The 15794-nt window shown below is 43.7% G+C and overlaps 1 protein-coding gene across 4 annotated transcripts in view; it reads left to right on the top strand.

Moving 5' to 3' along the window:
- The first annotated feature begins 387 nt into the window (after positions 1-387).
- Positions 388-15794, top strand: part of eml5 (EMAP like 5) — a 39951-nt gene continuing 24544 nt past the window's right edge. For all 4 annotated transcript variants that reach the window (XM_054613332.1, XM_054613331.1, XM_054613330.1 and 1 more), the window contains exons 1-11: positions 388-584; positions 5742-5901; positions 8414-8512; positions 8947-9015; positions 12506-12691; positions 13219-13354; positions 13990-14191; positions 14536-14673; positions 14783-15039; positions 15169-15381; positions 15470-15637. In XM_054613332.1, coding sequence (XP_054469307.1) covers positions 388-584; positions 5742-5901; positions 8414-8512; positions 8947-9015; positions 12506-12691; positions 13219-13354; positions 13990-14191; positions 14536-14673; positions 14783-15039; positions 15169-15381; positions 15470-15637 — 1825 coding nt within the window. The remainder of the gene's footprint in view (positions 585-5741; positions 5902-8413; positions 8513-8946; positions 9016-12505; positions 12692-13218; positions 13355-13989; positions 14192-14535; positions 14674-14782; positions 15040-15168; positions 15382-15469; positions 15638-15794) is intronic.

Here is a 15794-nt window from a genome sequence, read left to right on the forward strand (position 1 = left end):
ATGAGTTCAGGGATCTGATTGGACGACACGAAGTTCCGTCATCCTTGTGGGCGTGGCCTGCGGAATAACAGCGCAGCTCCATCTTTGTGGGATCTGACAGGAGCTCTGACCTGTGTCGAGGAGGACTGCACGCCTCGGGATGAAGCAGTGGAAGTAGAATGAACAGCGTAGAAACCTGTGTCTTAAACAGAGACAGCGGGCTTTCATCATACCAGAAGGCAAGACTACACATCCACATTACCCTCTGAAATGCCTAATATCAACGCTCTCTCCGGACTGGATCTAATGGGACGCACGGGCTTAGAATAAACATTTTCTTTGGTGAATGACACTATATATAAAAAAAAAACGTGACAGCGACAGAGAGACACACACGGAAGTGCGGACATGGCTGACAGAACTGCTCCCGGCTGCCACCTGAGACTGGAGTGGGTGTACGGATACCGGGGACATCAGTGCCGCAACAACCTGTACTACACGGCCGCCAAGGAAATAGTCTATTTCGTGGCCGGTGTGGGAGTTGTGTACAACACCCGGGAGCATAAGCAGAAATTTTACCTGGGGCACAACGATGACATAATCAGGTATTGTAACGATGCACAGAAACAGTTTGTTTCAGCACCTCGGACAGCGTCAGAAAAATGCATTGATACTGTAGATGTGTCATAGTGGGTGCTGGTGTCACCTTGTGTAATGTAATGTGATAGTTTTTGAGCTCAAAGGGGCTCACACTCTGCAGCATCCCCCTAGTCTGTAAGGGACTTCAGTGTCACTTCTGCAAGGCAGATACTTTTCACCTCTCTCTCTCCCTCTCTTTCTCTCTCTCTCTCTCTCTCTCTCTCTCTGTCTCTCTCTCTACTAAAGACTACACTGCTGCCTCTCCTCTTGTAGTTGTAGGGCTGCTGGATTATTTCAACAGAGTTAATTATCAAACCTTAATCAATAATTGAATCCATAAAATAGAAGGAAATGTCACTTACAATTTTTCCACGAGCGCAAGGTGATTCTTTTAAAATGTTGTCTAACTAAAAACTCTAAGTTATTTAATTAATAAAAACATATAATGTCGATAAAAGTGGCAAATTCACTCACTAGAGAATGGGTTAATCGAAAATATTTGGAATTTTTGCTTAATAAATGACTTGAACTATTAATTGATAGTCTTTTTCTTTGGTGGAGATTTACATTGCTGGCACGGTGATCTGGTAGCAGAAACGTTTCAACATATATTAAAAGCATTTCCAGAACAGAAGCCTACATGTCTTTTCTTTGCAGTGCATTGGGGGGGCAATAATACTAATGTGCAATGCTGAAAATGCACTTGAACACAGCTGTCCTTGAGAAGATCCTCGGTTTGGATTGCTTGTGGGTTGTATTAACTCAAACAAACCTTGAATCACCTTCCTTTTTGATAAAACACAGCAAAATAACCAGTGTTACATTATGCATGAAGTGACCCTGCTTTTCCAGCTGTTTCTCAGAATGCCATGCAACAGCGACCTGTGTCCAACACTCCAGCGCTTGTGTTGACATGTATGTGTGGGTTGGCCTGGAGATGACTAGCATTATATGCTGTGTCGGTAGTCAGCTGGACTCCTGCTCCATTATTAATGGAACAATAGCGATACTAACCCTCTGCTGCCCGGTGGGTGATGTGCACGAGTTCAAGCACTTAGCTGGAGGAGTCACTGACTGCATGTGCAAAACTAGTGACTATGCAAAATAATGAATTGGTAAACCATTGAATCAACCATCTGATCATCTGTTATCACTATTGCAAGCAGAGTTGTAAGGATTCAGTCAGATTGGGCTCCTTATACTATTATTTGGTCTTCCGTTGCATTTTATTCAGCCAGGATGTTTAAAATAGATATAAAGCTTTGGCAATTTGAACCCATTTACAGTACAAGCTACACAGATCTCTTGAGCTGTCAGTTATGTTGACACACACCAGATAAAAGTAATTTCAAATGCAGATCTCAGAGGAGTGCTTGTGAAGCTCCCATGAACACTTCCTTTGACTTATACTGCTATGGCACAACCAGGAGCAATCCTCCGCTGATTCAGCGCTGAATAACTGCTCTCATGTTGTATTAACTGGTGGAATAGATGCAGCCCCCTCAGAGAGCACTACAATTCAAAACCCTCTCTCTTTTGTTGCTCATGTTTTCCTTTTTCTTGGTCTATTTCGGTTGTTTGTGAGCTACATCTAAATCGATATTTTTATTATTGAATTAATTGCTGGCCTGGTTTCTCCCGCCGGGTTTTGTCTTGCCCTGCAGCCCCTTTTGACGGGTCTCCCAGTCAGATGTGGAGGAGCTAATAGGCAGGTTTTCACATGAATGAAAGGCTCAGCTGTCTGTGACAGTGCAACACGGATACAAGATACTCTGACCTTCTTTTACTGGTCTGGCACTTAAATTAAAATCACACGTTGTTGAGCAATAACATAATACACTGAGGATGTTAATTTGCTGTAGTTAAAACACAAATCCCCTCAAGTCGTGTTAGTAAAATTAGTAGTATTACGTTTTTTTGCTGTTCTTTCCTCACATCGCTCTGTATTTGTTCCACTCTCTTGCAGCTCAGATATGTATTCCAGTCAAAAACTCAAAGAACCTGAGGCAACAGCTAAAAACCTTCAGGAGTCAGTACCACAATGCCTAATTTTTGCATTGCTGACATGAACTTGAACAATGCACCCAAATACATTCATGCATACTAAAAGAATAAGCAGAATTACTAAAATCTGCTTTGAGTGTGTGATCCCACTGAGTTCCCATAAGCACTGCAAAACAGTGCACACAATCCTTCCAAGTGGGAAGGACGGAGGGGACGGAACATAATTTAGATTTTTTGTAGCGATGAGAACGTCAATTTCTGTACCCAAAATCATTTATTGTGTTGGCAACAGCTTCAAAATGTAAGATAGCTAGCTTTATTTTCTGCTGTTATTAAAAATCTTGGCTAATTCATGTTCTTTGTTTTGATAGAGAGTTAGCATTTATGAGAGGTTGTTATGGACACGGGAATAAAAGGCTGTGTCATGTTACAATATCTTATTGATATTAGTTATGATGGACCACAGCCAGAGTTATGGATTATAGATGCCAGACTCAGACTGGTCTTGTGAGCTTGAAGAGACACAGTGAATCTGTGAACTGTATGAGCTAATGCGAATTAACTCTGCATATTAATGTGCCAGCCTAAATCAAAAGTACTAAACTGACTAGCATGTTCTGTAAAGTCGTTACAGTGTGTTTGATAAACGTGCGATACAGTAAACTTGAGTTTCTAACAATATAACTATTGCACAAATTAAAGCTGTGCATGTGAAACAAATAACTTTGGAGTATGGATATCTTTCACACATCATTGTATCCATCTTGGTTTTTAATGTGGATTAGTTGTCATTTCACATAGCACAATGGTTTGTGTTATGTTTTTCCTAAAATATTGTCTTCTGTGTGCTTTTTGTTGACTTTGGTCACAACAGATTGTCAGTCACCACTGTATTCAATCAGTAACAACTGGTCCAATAAAAGACGATATAGCACATAGCAACAACTTTTCCTGTTGGGGACAATACTGTCTGCCTATGCGTCTGCATTTGCTTCTTACCTTTACACATATTTCGGTGCTCTGTGCCGAGTGTCAGTGAGATGCTCTCCGGTCCCTTCATCACTGTGAGTGGCTGCCTAGTCTCTAAAGAGCAGATCTGTCTTCCCCAATTAGGATCCTTCCAGAGTTCAGTACAGTTACTTAGCGCAATGGCATGATTCAGCATCGGTGTCGCCGCGATTAAAAAAATGAACTCAGACAGACGTCTCATTTCAGTGGTGATGTTATAAATGTTTCTCACAGAAGAGGTGGAAGCCACTAAAGATGTACCTCACTTTACCCTCACTTAGAAACAGCCCAGACATCAATAGAACAATTATTTTTGTATACTGTTAGTGTATTTATGAGTTGATGATGACAAAAATAAATATCACCATAAATACCTCAAGGGCATGAAAAAGAGTGGATAAAACGTGTGACTAGTGCTACTCTGGCTTAGTTGACCTTTGTCTCTTCCTGTGCTGCATCTTCACCATGAAAAATGTCCTCTGGCTGTTTATTTGCCTCATATCTGCATGTAAACAGGCTGTTTAATTGCTGCAGGATTTAGCCAGTTTTGTACGACAGGACTTGGCAGATGGAAGACAGCCGTAGCCTATATCAAACAGGAGAACCACGGTGGTGCACTGCAGGCTAAGTCATTAGTGATGGCATTTAACAAGCTCTTCAGCTGATAGAAATGTAAATGAAACAGCGATCATGTTGCTGACTCAAAGCGGTAACATGGACAGACGATACACATAAAAGCTGGTACGATATGAAAAATAACTGATGTGAAAGTCTAGCAGATACTTTTGACATGAGATTGACCCCATAGCTGTTGGACATTTTATTCTTCAGCGTTCCTGTTTCATGTTGATCCAGGGTCAAACCAGACAGATTCACTGTGCACTACCTGCTTGTGCCAAAGCGGTTTCTCTGCTGCGTCTGTCTACATCTCGAAGGGGTCCAGTCATGTTTCTTTTCTCTTCCTCTAAATGCTATTTATAGTTGCTTTGCTCTGATTATATAATTCAGACATAATACGAGCCAGGTTGGAGAGAGGTTCCACAAAGAAGGTGGGAAGCAGAGGTGATGAGAGAGAACCAGGAGAGAGGGTTGAGGGAAGATAAGGATCAGACCTGTCACATCTCAAGCACATCAGCTTTCAAAGACGTTACACCGCCAAAGCTTTGTCAAGTCCTTGGTGACAGCGTGTTTTTCGAATGCAGATGAGGTGTCACGAGTCAGACAGGAAGATTAAGCCTGAAAACTTGGGAGCAAAAGGACGGAGAAGGAGAGGTAGATTGAGGTAGAAGAAGACAGCCTCATTTGTCATGAGCTGCTTGGAGTCGGCAGGTTGAAGCTGCCCGGCTTGGGAAGCCTCATCTAGCCTGCTGTCTGAATTCAAGCCAGGATTAGAAATTCTGGAGAGCAGTTGGCAAAACAGGCAGCCTGATTATAATGGTGGGGGGGGGGGGAGCTCCGTCGCAGCATGAAATATATAGGCCAGGACAAGGCAGGAGGAAGAATTGCCCAGTGAATCACTCAGGCCTGCCTGGAACGTGACTGGCGGCCGCTGAAAGGATGGGCGGAGAAGAGGGGAGGGAGCGACGGCTTTATACAGCAGGCTGTTGCTCAGCTGTAGAGTGGGAATGCTTGTGGGTGGGGGAGGCACGAGTGGAAGGGTGGGGGCGGGGGTGGGGGTGGGGGGCGGTGAGATTATGTAACAGTGCTACAAACATATGCCTGGTGATGTGAGGAAACCCCTGATGAATTAGAAAAGGTGAAATGGTCAGAGAGTAGCTCAAGGGGAACTGAACAAAAATGAACAGGAAGTGAAATCCACAGATTTGCCGATGCTGCTTGTTATACTTGTTATATGAAAACCCTGCAGGCATGCATGAAGCCAGGCTGTGTATCTGAGCATGACTGAGTTAATTGGACCATGTCACCTCGTCAAGCTGCCCCTCTGCTTCCATATTCAGACCCATCACAGACTTAATGTGTTCATCTCATCCCAGTGGTTTCTGCTGGGAGGTGAATCCAATCGTTTGCCCCCTGCACACACACAAACACACAAGCATGCAAAATGACAACGCTAACCAGATTTTCTCTCTCTCTCTCTCTCTCTCTCTCAGTTTAGCTCTGCATCCGGAGCGTGTGTTGGTGGCCACAGGACAGGTGGGCAAGGAGCCTTACATCTGTGTATGGGACTCCTACACCGTGCAGACTGTGTCCATCCTCAAGGATGTGCACTCACACGGCATCGCCTGCCTGGCCTTTGACCTGGAGGGGCAGGTACAGTTGGACCACGATGATGTTCAAATGATGACAATCCACCTCCGAATATCCCAGGAAATTGACTGTTCCCTAGCATTGTTTGAATTGCTGCCCAGTTTATTATTTGATTTTGTCCACCGGTTTCTGTTGTGTAGAAAAGAGCACAGACATTGCTGAAAGTGTCAACAGAAAGCCATCAAAACCCCAGTCAAGAGCTGCACGCTGGCTTTTGCAGCTCGCCCGCTGGGCTGAGTTTCTGAATGACACATCTGTGATTCTCTAGCAGTACTGGCTGGACAGCTGCACCCAGACATGCTCTACTTGGTAGATTTTAATCGGCTGCAATGCTTGGTACTTTGCATGATAGAGTTTGAAAGGACCTGGTTGTGTTAAGGTGAGAAAAGCTTTAGCGCACTGCAAGACTTTAAATACTCATGTAAAAACACAGTTATCAACTGGCATCCTGATAGCAGGAACATGCAACATGAGCACAGTATTTGTTACTTGAAATCAAACCGTATCATGTTATCTTTCGAGCTCCCTGCAGACTTGCCAAGAGTTAATATTTTCACACTGCAGCCTCCACCTAATGCTGATTTGGACTATGAATATCAATACTGTGCAGAAGCATCTCTAGGTTTTTTATCTTTGGAAGTCTCTCTCTGCCTCCCATAGGAGCTCCCAGAGTTACACCTACTGTATTTTGCAGTAAGAGACAAGGAGATGACCCCGTGCTATTTTCCTGCTCGGGTAGAGAGCTGGGGATTTAGATGGAATGTGACAGTGTTTGAAGCAAGAGGAAGCTCCATCGCTTCTCAGTTTAACAGCTCTATTTACTCTCTGTCTCTCTCCCTCCTGGATTAAAGGAAGTCAGAGCTGAACTCAGGACAATCCAGAGGAATGCCTGGTGCCATTACCCTGGCCGTCTATTAAAGCAATATCAAAATATACGCTGATGTTTGAGACGTCTCTTCTAGGTTTTTCAAGATGAGCTGCAGTTGTCATGACTGATGAGAAGAGTATAACTCATGACCTTTGTTGTACTTTATTCTTGTTGTTCTGATTATTCCACCCAGTCTACATGCCACGTTATGCTATGTTTAAGGTAACGTTGAAGATACAGTAACATTTATATGGTTTCTCATGTCTTGATTAAAAACCGGCCTATACACATGAGTGCAGACAATATTTCCAGTAAATAACAGTAAATAGACAGTGAAAGGTACCCTTTTATTTTGGCATCTCAGCTGTCATATGTAATTAATGCCAACTTTTGTAAGTGGCATATATTAGCTTATATTACCAAAACGGATTATCTGTTGATGCCATGAAAATGCTGATGTTCAGCAGTTATAATGTTTGCTGACAATTGCTAGTAAGCCGTCAACACAAAGTAAAGCTGAGGCTGATGGGAATGTTATTAGTTTTGCAGGCAAAAACCAAAGTATTAAATTTTTAAGTTATTACAAGTCATCCTGGGGGGAACGTGGATGTGTGGACTAAATGTGGTGACAGTGTCGTATCTTTCATGCGACAGTGCTGTTGAAGTGATGAGGAAGGATGCTCCGCGGACACTGTTCTTGCTGGTATAATAAAGTTTATTACAAACAAGCAACACATGTCATGACGGACGTCTAGAGCGCCCGGAGGTCTCGAGTCGAATCTGAAAGCCCTGCCTTTCGGGCTCTCGCACCTCCTTATATAGGGTACATGTTATGCAACATTTGGGCTGAAGTCAAGACAATGTATGTGGCTCCGTCCTTCTACACATCTACCCTTCAGCCCCTGGTATCCTGCACATCTGCTTCTTATATAAGACAAAGACACTTGGGGCCTTCGCTGTATTGTGCAAGACCTGAAAATATACCACAACAGTCAAAACAAAAATGTCATCAGCAAAGTCATTAGGGTTCCTCATCTGGGGAACATGGATGTATGTACAACATTTCAAGAAAATCCCCTGAAAAGTTGTTGAGGTATTTCATCGGCAGGCCGACATTCCTCGAGCTAAAAATATTACTTGGGTTTTCAAATTACTTTTAAAGCCTATAGTCCACATGGTTTCACTGGGTTTCATCAGACTGGGCCTCTTTGCTCATCATTATAATACAAACTTCCCTTCTTACAAGTTAAAACAGTGCAAACGCCTCAGCAGAGACTTCTCTCCATAGCTGAACACTTATTCATCAGTGGATAAGAGGACCTCTTTTATCATGTAAAGCAAGCTGCAGAGTGGAGAAGGATTTCCATAAGAGCTGCTCTCCTCTCTTCTGCTCCGCTGCTGCTGCTGCTGCTGCTGCTGCCGACTCACTCAGTCAGCTATAGGAAGCTCCTCCAGCTAAAGCACTCAAATGTGCTCACTGGAAGTGCCAGGGGCTGGACAACTGTTCTCTTTAGCCGTTATTAACCCTCTCATTGAAGCCTGTCATACCACAGTGGACCTTGCTTAGTTTGTTTTTCGGTGAGTAGATTATTGCAACAGAGCAGAGTCAGTTCAATCTGATGTGTTTTTTCTTTTCTCTCTTTGCAGTGTCTGGTGTCCGTGGGTTTGGACTCCAAAAACACAATCTGTGTGTGGGACTGGAGGAGAGGGAAGGTTTTGGCAGCCGCTCCCGGTCATACAGACAGGGTAAACACTTTCATCCTCCCCTGTCTCCGTCACAAGCTCCGTATCGACCGCCTCAATTAGCTATAGACGCAGGATGGAGCGCCGGCCCAAAGGGGACGTAAACAAGTTAGGCCTGATTGATTGTGAGCTTTCTAGAGCCCATCTGAGAGGGTGCACAGCTAATGAAAAGGAATTTTAAAAAGATGAAATACAGGCAGCTGTTTTCTAATTCAGCCCACACATATTATAACGCAGCCCGTGTAAACACGCACACACACTTTTTTTTTCATTTCCTCTGTTTTTATTTTTGTCAGGTTAACTTTAAATAGAATTTAACTAGATGAACATCACATTAAAGAGTTACACGAAGGATAAATATGCTGCATAATAATATGCATAATATGATGTTGTGGTGTTTGTGTAATAATATTTACTGTTTGTTTTTCACTCCACAGATATTTGACATATCATGGGATTTGTACCAGGCGAGCAAGCTTGTAAGCTGTGGTGTCAAACATATCAAGGTACAGACACTTCCTGGTCATTCCACACCGTGCAGATTACAGCCGGCTCTATTATTTGCATAATATTTGAAAACAGATTTTTAGGAGGTCTGAAGAATCCGGTGGCTCCGTGCCCCCTTCTTCTCGCCTTCTCTGCTTTATCGCCAAGATAAAAATAGATGTATGCAAATTCACTTTATGGTTATAAGGCACTTAACATAAGTAGGACAGGCAATGACTCACATTCTCTTCCCTAAAATGAGTAGTTATCTGGACTGCAGAGAAGAAAACTGTATATGTGCTTGCTTCCCTTCTCAGGCCTATCTCTTATCACTTATTTTCACAGAAAAATGGTGTTCATAAATCTTTAATGAGTTCATGCAGGGTGTCTTCGCCAGGTCTTCCCTTGAGATGTAGTAGTGTTTCTTGAGTGGCATGGCCGTTGTGGTTCTGGACAAGGAGTCCAGAACCACAGAGGAGGATCATTTACAAAACATTAGAAAGAAAGTGAATCACGCTCTGATAGGACATGTGACCACCAGCCCCGTGAGGCTAAACATTGCACCACTTGATGCAGTCAGAAGGTTTTGCATACTGTACGTATTTCTCTGTGGTGAAGCATGTCCCTGATGACTCCCTCATCTCAATCCAGATTGACCTGCCTCCTCTCGTAGTAATTCCACCCTGAACTCTTCATCCACCGCCGTGGCACAGTAACCCCCTCAGAGCGCTGCACCCAACCCCCAAAACCACGTTGAATCCTCCAGTATTGCCCCTCCTCCTCATTTCCTCCCCTCTGGTTTCCCGATGCCAAGGCAATCCAGCAATTGTCCCACATAATTCCCCAGCCTTCACCCCGTGGACCATGTGACATCTGCTCGCCAGCCCTGTGCTCGCTCAGCGATTATAGCACTCAGAGCACCAGGAGATTTAGTCCCAGTAATCCACTCACTAGCAGGCTGAGGAAAACACAACCCCTTGTGATGAGGGCACGGTTGCTTCTACTACTAATGCAGCTCCTCCTAGCTAATTATACAGTTGTTTATTTTTTTGATTCATTCAGAAAAATTCAGACCTTGGGCCCTCTTCATCCCACACACATAAAAACAACACCCCTACCAATCATCTTCCCTTTGCCTGACTAGTTGCTGATTAAACCTGTTTAAAGGACCGTACCGCCAGTTTTGCATGTTGTATGTTGATCAAAGAGGCCAAATCATCCAGTAACTCAAAAAGTAATAATATTCGGGGGAAGAATATTGTATAGTAGAAAGGTTTTTCTGCTTCCAATCCTCTTAATTATCTTAAGACCCTTTGTTGGGGTCCCAGCCCTCAGGTTGGACACCATCATTATAACCCATTGACTGCAAATCCTGTATATTTAACATTTTATCAAACTTTTTGCAAACCATGCTGTGTCTAACTCAAACAAGATGTCTTGATATTCATTTTATACTGTGAATGGTCCCTCGTGGAAAAAAGACATCATCAACTGCAAACATATTTGTCAAAGTCCTGTTATCATTATGAAATCATGCAGTTCTTTGACTTCATTATACTTCCACAGCATTGTTCTGACAAAAATACAATGTGAACCTGACGTTGTCACATATTGCCACAGATGTGAGCTTGAGTTTGGCACCATGTGGATGAATGACAGCAGCTTTGTTAAAATCAGCTTCCAGCAACGCTGACACCCAGCCATCTCGTTTTCCTTACAGTGAGCTGCCAAAAAATTGACCTCTGTTAGCGTAGCATTTAGCGCTCTGACACCGTTCTGGGCAGGGTCACTCACTGTAGTCTGACATTGTGATACTGATATTATGAGTGAGACCAGAGAGAGATGTATTAGCTGATGACTTACAACCCTCTTTGCATTAATTGGGGCGGCTGTGGCACGCTTGTCCCGTAACCACAAGGTTGGTGGTTCAAACATGCCGAGGTGTCCTTGAAAGACACCTAACCCCAAGTGCTCCCCAGGCGCTTTGCAAATGGGTTAAATGCAGAGAAATAATTTCCCCATTGTGGGACTAATAAAGGATTGATTATTATTATTATTATTTGTAGTCATGGTGGAGGTAACTGAGCTAATGAAATAGCACTAATCCTAGGTTGAGAGGAGCAGCTTCCACTATTCCAGGAGGATGTTTAAGAAATAAAAAGTGTTATTCGGAGAAAGCAATGTTGTTAGCAAGGTCTTGATTTCAATACAAAGCAATCTCATTTTTCTAGCACATTTCCACCTTTCTACTGTGCTCTGCCTCTCCCTCTGTGCTTTCCACTCCCGCTCCTGGCATCACCGTAAACCCCCCAAGCATCTCGTCTCCTCTTAGTAATTCAGCAGCGAGGGATTAGCTGCCGCCCGTGTCTTGCCGCCTTATCAGTTGTGGCCAGGGAGCGCTGTGCAGTCACGCCGCATCCATCCTTGCTGCCTTCGCAACAGGCTGGGCCACAAACCCCCCTCCCTCCCACCCCCCATCTCAGCCAACCCTTCCACATACCAAGCACTTGACACACTTCAGCCTGAATATAAAACACCCCACATTACTCACACACCTATGATCTTTACTACTTCACCTTCAGCCACGACCCCCCTCACGAAGCTCAAATGCAAATACTCACTCAGAGCTCAGTTAGAAGCTCAGAATTAGGAAAGACCTGTTCTGATGAGGTGCGTACAAGTTTCAGATGTTTGATTGCAGCGTTGTGTCTGAGGCTTTGATGCCCGTCTCTGATAATCGATCCCTCCTGTTAGCACACGGCGGCCCTATCTGTCAGGAGAATTGTTGTTAGTGAGGGTGTGACAGGCTGTCACTGTTGGGGATCATCAAGCCCCAGTCATTGTGTTCTCTAAAGCACCCACCTACAATGCCTGTTTTTTCATAGCAGAATCATCCTGGTTCAAGGTTATTTTAGTTTTACATTTTTTGTTTTTGCAATGAACCAGATGTCAGGTATTGTGCAGGAAAATGTTCTATTGCTGCTGCTTGACGGTGATGAGTTTGTCACCGTTTCATGTTGCAACTGCCGTTTCTCAGCACGAGACGCCCTCCTCGAGCTTCCTCCCTCTGATCTCATCTCCATGCAGACGGAGCGTCTCTCTTCCACTCTCTCCTATTCCTTTTGATGGATTTAGCCCCTCAGACGAGGCCGTGTCAGTGCATCCCAATGACCTTGTTCATAAATAATGAGTCATGTGTGTGTCTGTGTCTGTGCATGCTGATCAGGTGGTAGCAACACTGACCCCCAGAAAGACTCCCCAGTATCACATGAAGAGGAGGGGAGGCATTCAGATTTGACTTTGCTTTCCTTCAAGGTCTCTCTGGATGTGTGTGCGTGTGTGTGTGTGTTTTTAATGAGGTTGCTCTGTGTGCAGCTGTCGAACAATAAATTACTTGATTGTTTTCATTCTGTTGTATCCAAATGTTCCATAATTGTCCGTTTGGGTTTTCAAGACAGGAGTACAGGGGGGATTATCAGCCACTCTTTCACTCTCTGTTTGTGTTTGCAGTTTTGGAGCTTATGCGGTAATGCTCTCACACCCAAACGTGGTGTTTTTGGCAAAACGGGGGATCTCCAAACCATCCTCTGCCTCGCCTGCGCCAAGGACGAGGTCACATATTCAGGTGCCTTGAATGGCGACATCTACGTGTGGAAAGGGATCAATCTGATGAGGACGGTGCAAGGAGCTCATGGGGTGAGTTGTTTGTGGGCCTTGATTCTGTACCCTGCTGCACCAAATACAAAAGGCTCACAGTAAATCTGGTAAACTTAACCACGGTCAAAGCCATGCATGGTGGCTTCATTTGATTCTGCTCAGTAGAAAAGGATCAGCCTTTTGCTCCACAGGATTAAATGATATCTATGAGATCAACAGCTGGGTGAGGGGATGGGTGGATGGGAGGATGGGGGAGGGGATTATAACTACAGTACATGTTCATTGCTGCTTTTTGTACCAGCAAATGTCTCACTGAGGATTTAACAATGTGCCTCCCTGTGTATAAAGAGACTTTTAGCCAAAAGAAGTCATCAGTAGAGCTTTCCAGTAAAAAAATAAAAGATATGACACGTAGTGTTACCTAGTTTGGTGTTATCTTGAGGCCACTGTAGCAGGTTTGTAATTTGTGAAAGCCTTGGTAAACAGGGAGGTCTGTAGCTGGGGCTTCTTCTGTCGTTGCTTATTTATTGTGCAGATCCTCACTGACAGCCTGTCATTTCCTCCAGTCAGGGATTTTCAGCATGAATGTCTGTGAGGAGGGCTTTGCCACCGGGGGCCGAGATGGCTGCGTCCGGCTGTGGGATCTCAACTTCAAACCAATTACTGTCATTGATCTCAGGGAAACCGACCAAGGGTATAAAGGTGATGTCAAGCTGCCTCACTTTTCCTTTAATCTGAGTACATAAAGGTTGCAGGCCAAACTGTGGTCTTCTAAGGCACTGGAAGAATTTTGTAAATCTACTAAAAAAAACACTCTTCATGCAATTTCTTATCTCCTTACTAACATTTTCCTTCTTCTTTTCTATCTTCTCCATCTCTTTTATTAATAATCTTGGACCTAACAGTAGCTAGAAGTGAAAATAGCAGAGGTGGGTAGTATGATTGCAGACAGAGTTGATAACCATGTCGGTCTGTTTGTTCTGCTGTTCCTCTTGTTGTTAGTAAGTCCAAGCTCTGTTGCAGCTTTACACTGTATGCAGATGTCATGTTCACATATGTATAGGGCTCATGCTTCCTGCATCCTCTTCTGGCTGTATAACCCAGAGTCAGTTGGCAGATTGGCTTGACAACATGTGCTGTCGTTGTATTTTCCCGTTAAATCTCCGTCTTAGGTAGTCTGCAGATGGTTATTTGCACCTTCTGTCTTTATTATCCCTGTCGTGTTATCTTATAATTACTGTTTAAGCATTCGCAAACGTCCGTCTGCTTTCATGTTAACATGCTTTTTTCAATTTCTTTTCATGATTTTTAAGTGCATGTGTGTGTTTTTTTGACAGGGCTGTCTGTGCGCAGCGTGTGCTGGCGGGGAGATCACATCCTGGTGGGCACGCAAGACAGTGAGATCTTCGAGGTGGTGGTCCACGACCGCACCAAGCCCTTCCTCATCATGCAGGGTCACTGTGAAGGAGAGCTGTGGGCTCTAGCTGTCCACCCCACCAAGCCTCTGGCCATGACAGGAAGTGATGATCGATCAGTCAGGTGAGGCTGCTGTCACATTACAATGGTGTTCAAATAACTTATTTTGTAAAATGAATTTCTGTTAATTTAGTATCTATAGTTACTAAGACTGTCACACTTTCCTTGATCGTTTTGTGATTAACTATTCCTGGCCCAAGATAGCAGCGCCAATACATTTTGATACCTTTTATTAACTCTTAGTTAACTAAAGCTACAACAATGAAGCCATTGCAACTGTCAGTATGCTGTTAAAAGACAAACGCATTAAAGGACAGACACCACACGCATCACTGCCATGGTTGTATAACTATAATATCCCATCACTGCTTTGCTTCTTCATTTGTCCTACTCCTCTGTGTCTAAAGGATATGGAGTCTTATAGATCATGCACTGATAGCTCGCTGTAACATGGAGGAGCCTATCCGCTGTGCAGCAGTGAGCACTGATGGCATTCACCTGGCGCTGGGAATGAAGGATGGCTCCTTCACCGTTCTCAGAGTCAGGTGGGTAAAACAATTCAAAGGCCCCATTTGGCCCAATTTTGATCCTCTGCAATGGTTGCTATGATGAAGAGGTTCATCATTTTGGGTTCATTTCTCTGCTTCCCTCCAGAGACATGACAGAGGTGGTCCACATCAAGGACAGGAAGGAAGCCATCCATGAGTTGAAGTATTCCGCCGATGGGGCCCACTTGGCTGTTGGCTCTAATGATAATTCAGTGGACATCTATGGTGTGGTGCAGAGGTACAAGAAAGTGGGCGAGTGCATCGGCTCCAACAGCTTCATTACACACATGGATTGGTCCACCGACAGCAAGCACCTGCAGATCAATGACGGCAGTGGCAGGAGGCTCTTCTACAGGATGCCAAGTAAATTAAAACTGTTTGAATAAAGTTCAATGTCAAACACTGGCGACTGAAAAGCCCCAAAAAGTTGCTTTGATGTGATTCAGTCACATAGCTTCTTTGTAAGATTGGATGTTTCTGTCTTCTGTTGAGGTGGGAAGGAGGTGACCAACAGGGAAGAGCTGAAACTGGTACAATGGGCTTCATGGACGTGTGTGTTGGGCCCAGAGGTTAATGGAATATGGCCCAAGTACTCAGACATCAATGACATTAACTCTGTGGACGCCAACTTCAACAATCAAGTCTTAGTAACAGCAGACGACTACGGATTAGTCAAACTTTTACGATATCCATGTGTAAAAAAAGGTAAAGAGGACTCAATTGTTTAATAATTAGGAAAAGTTAAGTTATCTACTGTGTTACTGATATATATGCTGTTTCCTCTTGATTTTAGGTGCAAAATTTAAAAAGTATTTAGGTCATTCAGCCCACATAACCAATGCCAGATGGTCACATGACTACCAGTGGGTCATAACTATTGGTGGTGCTGATCACTCAGTGTTCCAGTGGAAGTTTGTTCCTGAAAGAAAGTCTAAAGAGGCTGTGCATATAGCGCCACAAGGTAAGACGATACCCTTATTATTGTATTTTCCCAAAAGATAAGATTAAAATTGTACCTTCTGATCAATCCAATTAGGAATATTACATTGTTACATTTGAATGTAGCTTTGTATAGAGACCAGTGACTTGCATTACTGATATTACTAATTTCGCAAAAA

The sequence above is a fragment of the Anoplopoma fimbria genome, chromosome 15 (assembly GCF_027596085.1).
Source record: "Anoplopoma fimbria isolate UVic2021 breed Golden Eagle Sablefish chromosome 15, Afim_UVic_2022, whole genome shotgun sequence".
NCBI lineage: Eukaryota > Metazoa > Chordata > Actinopteri > Perciformes > Anoplopomatidae > Anoplopoma > Anoplopoma fimbria.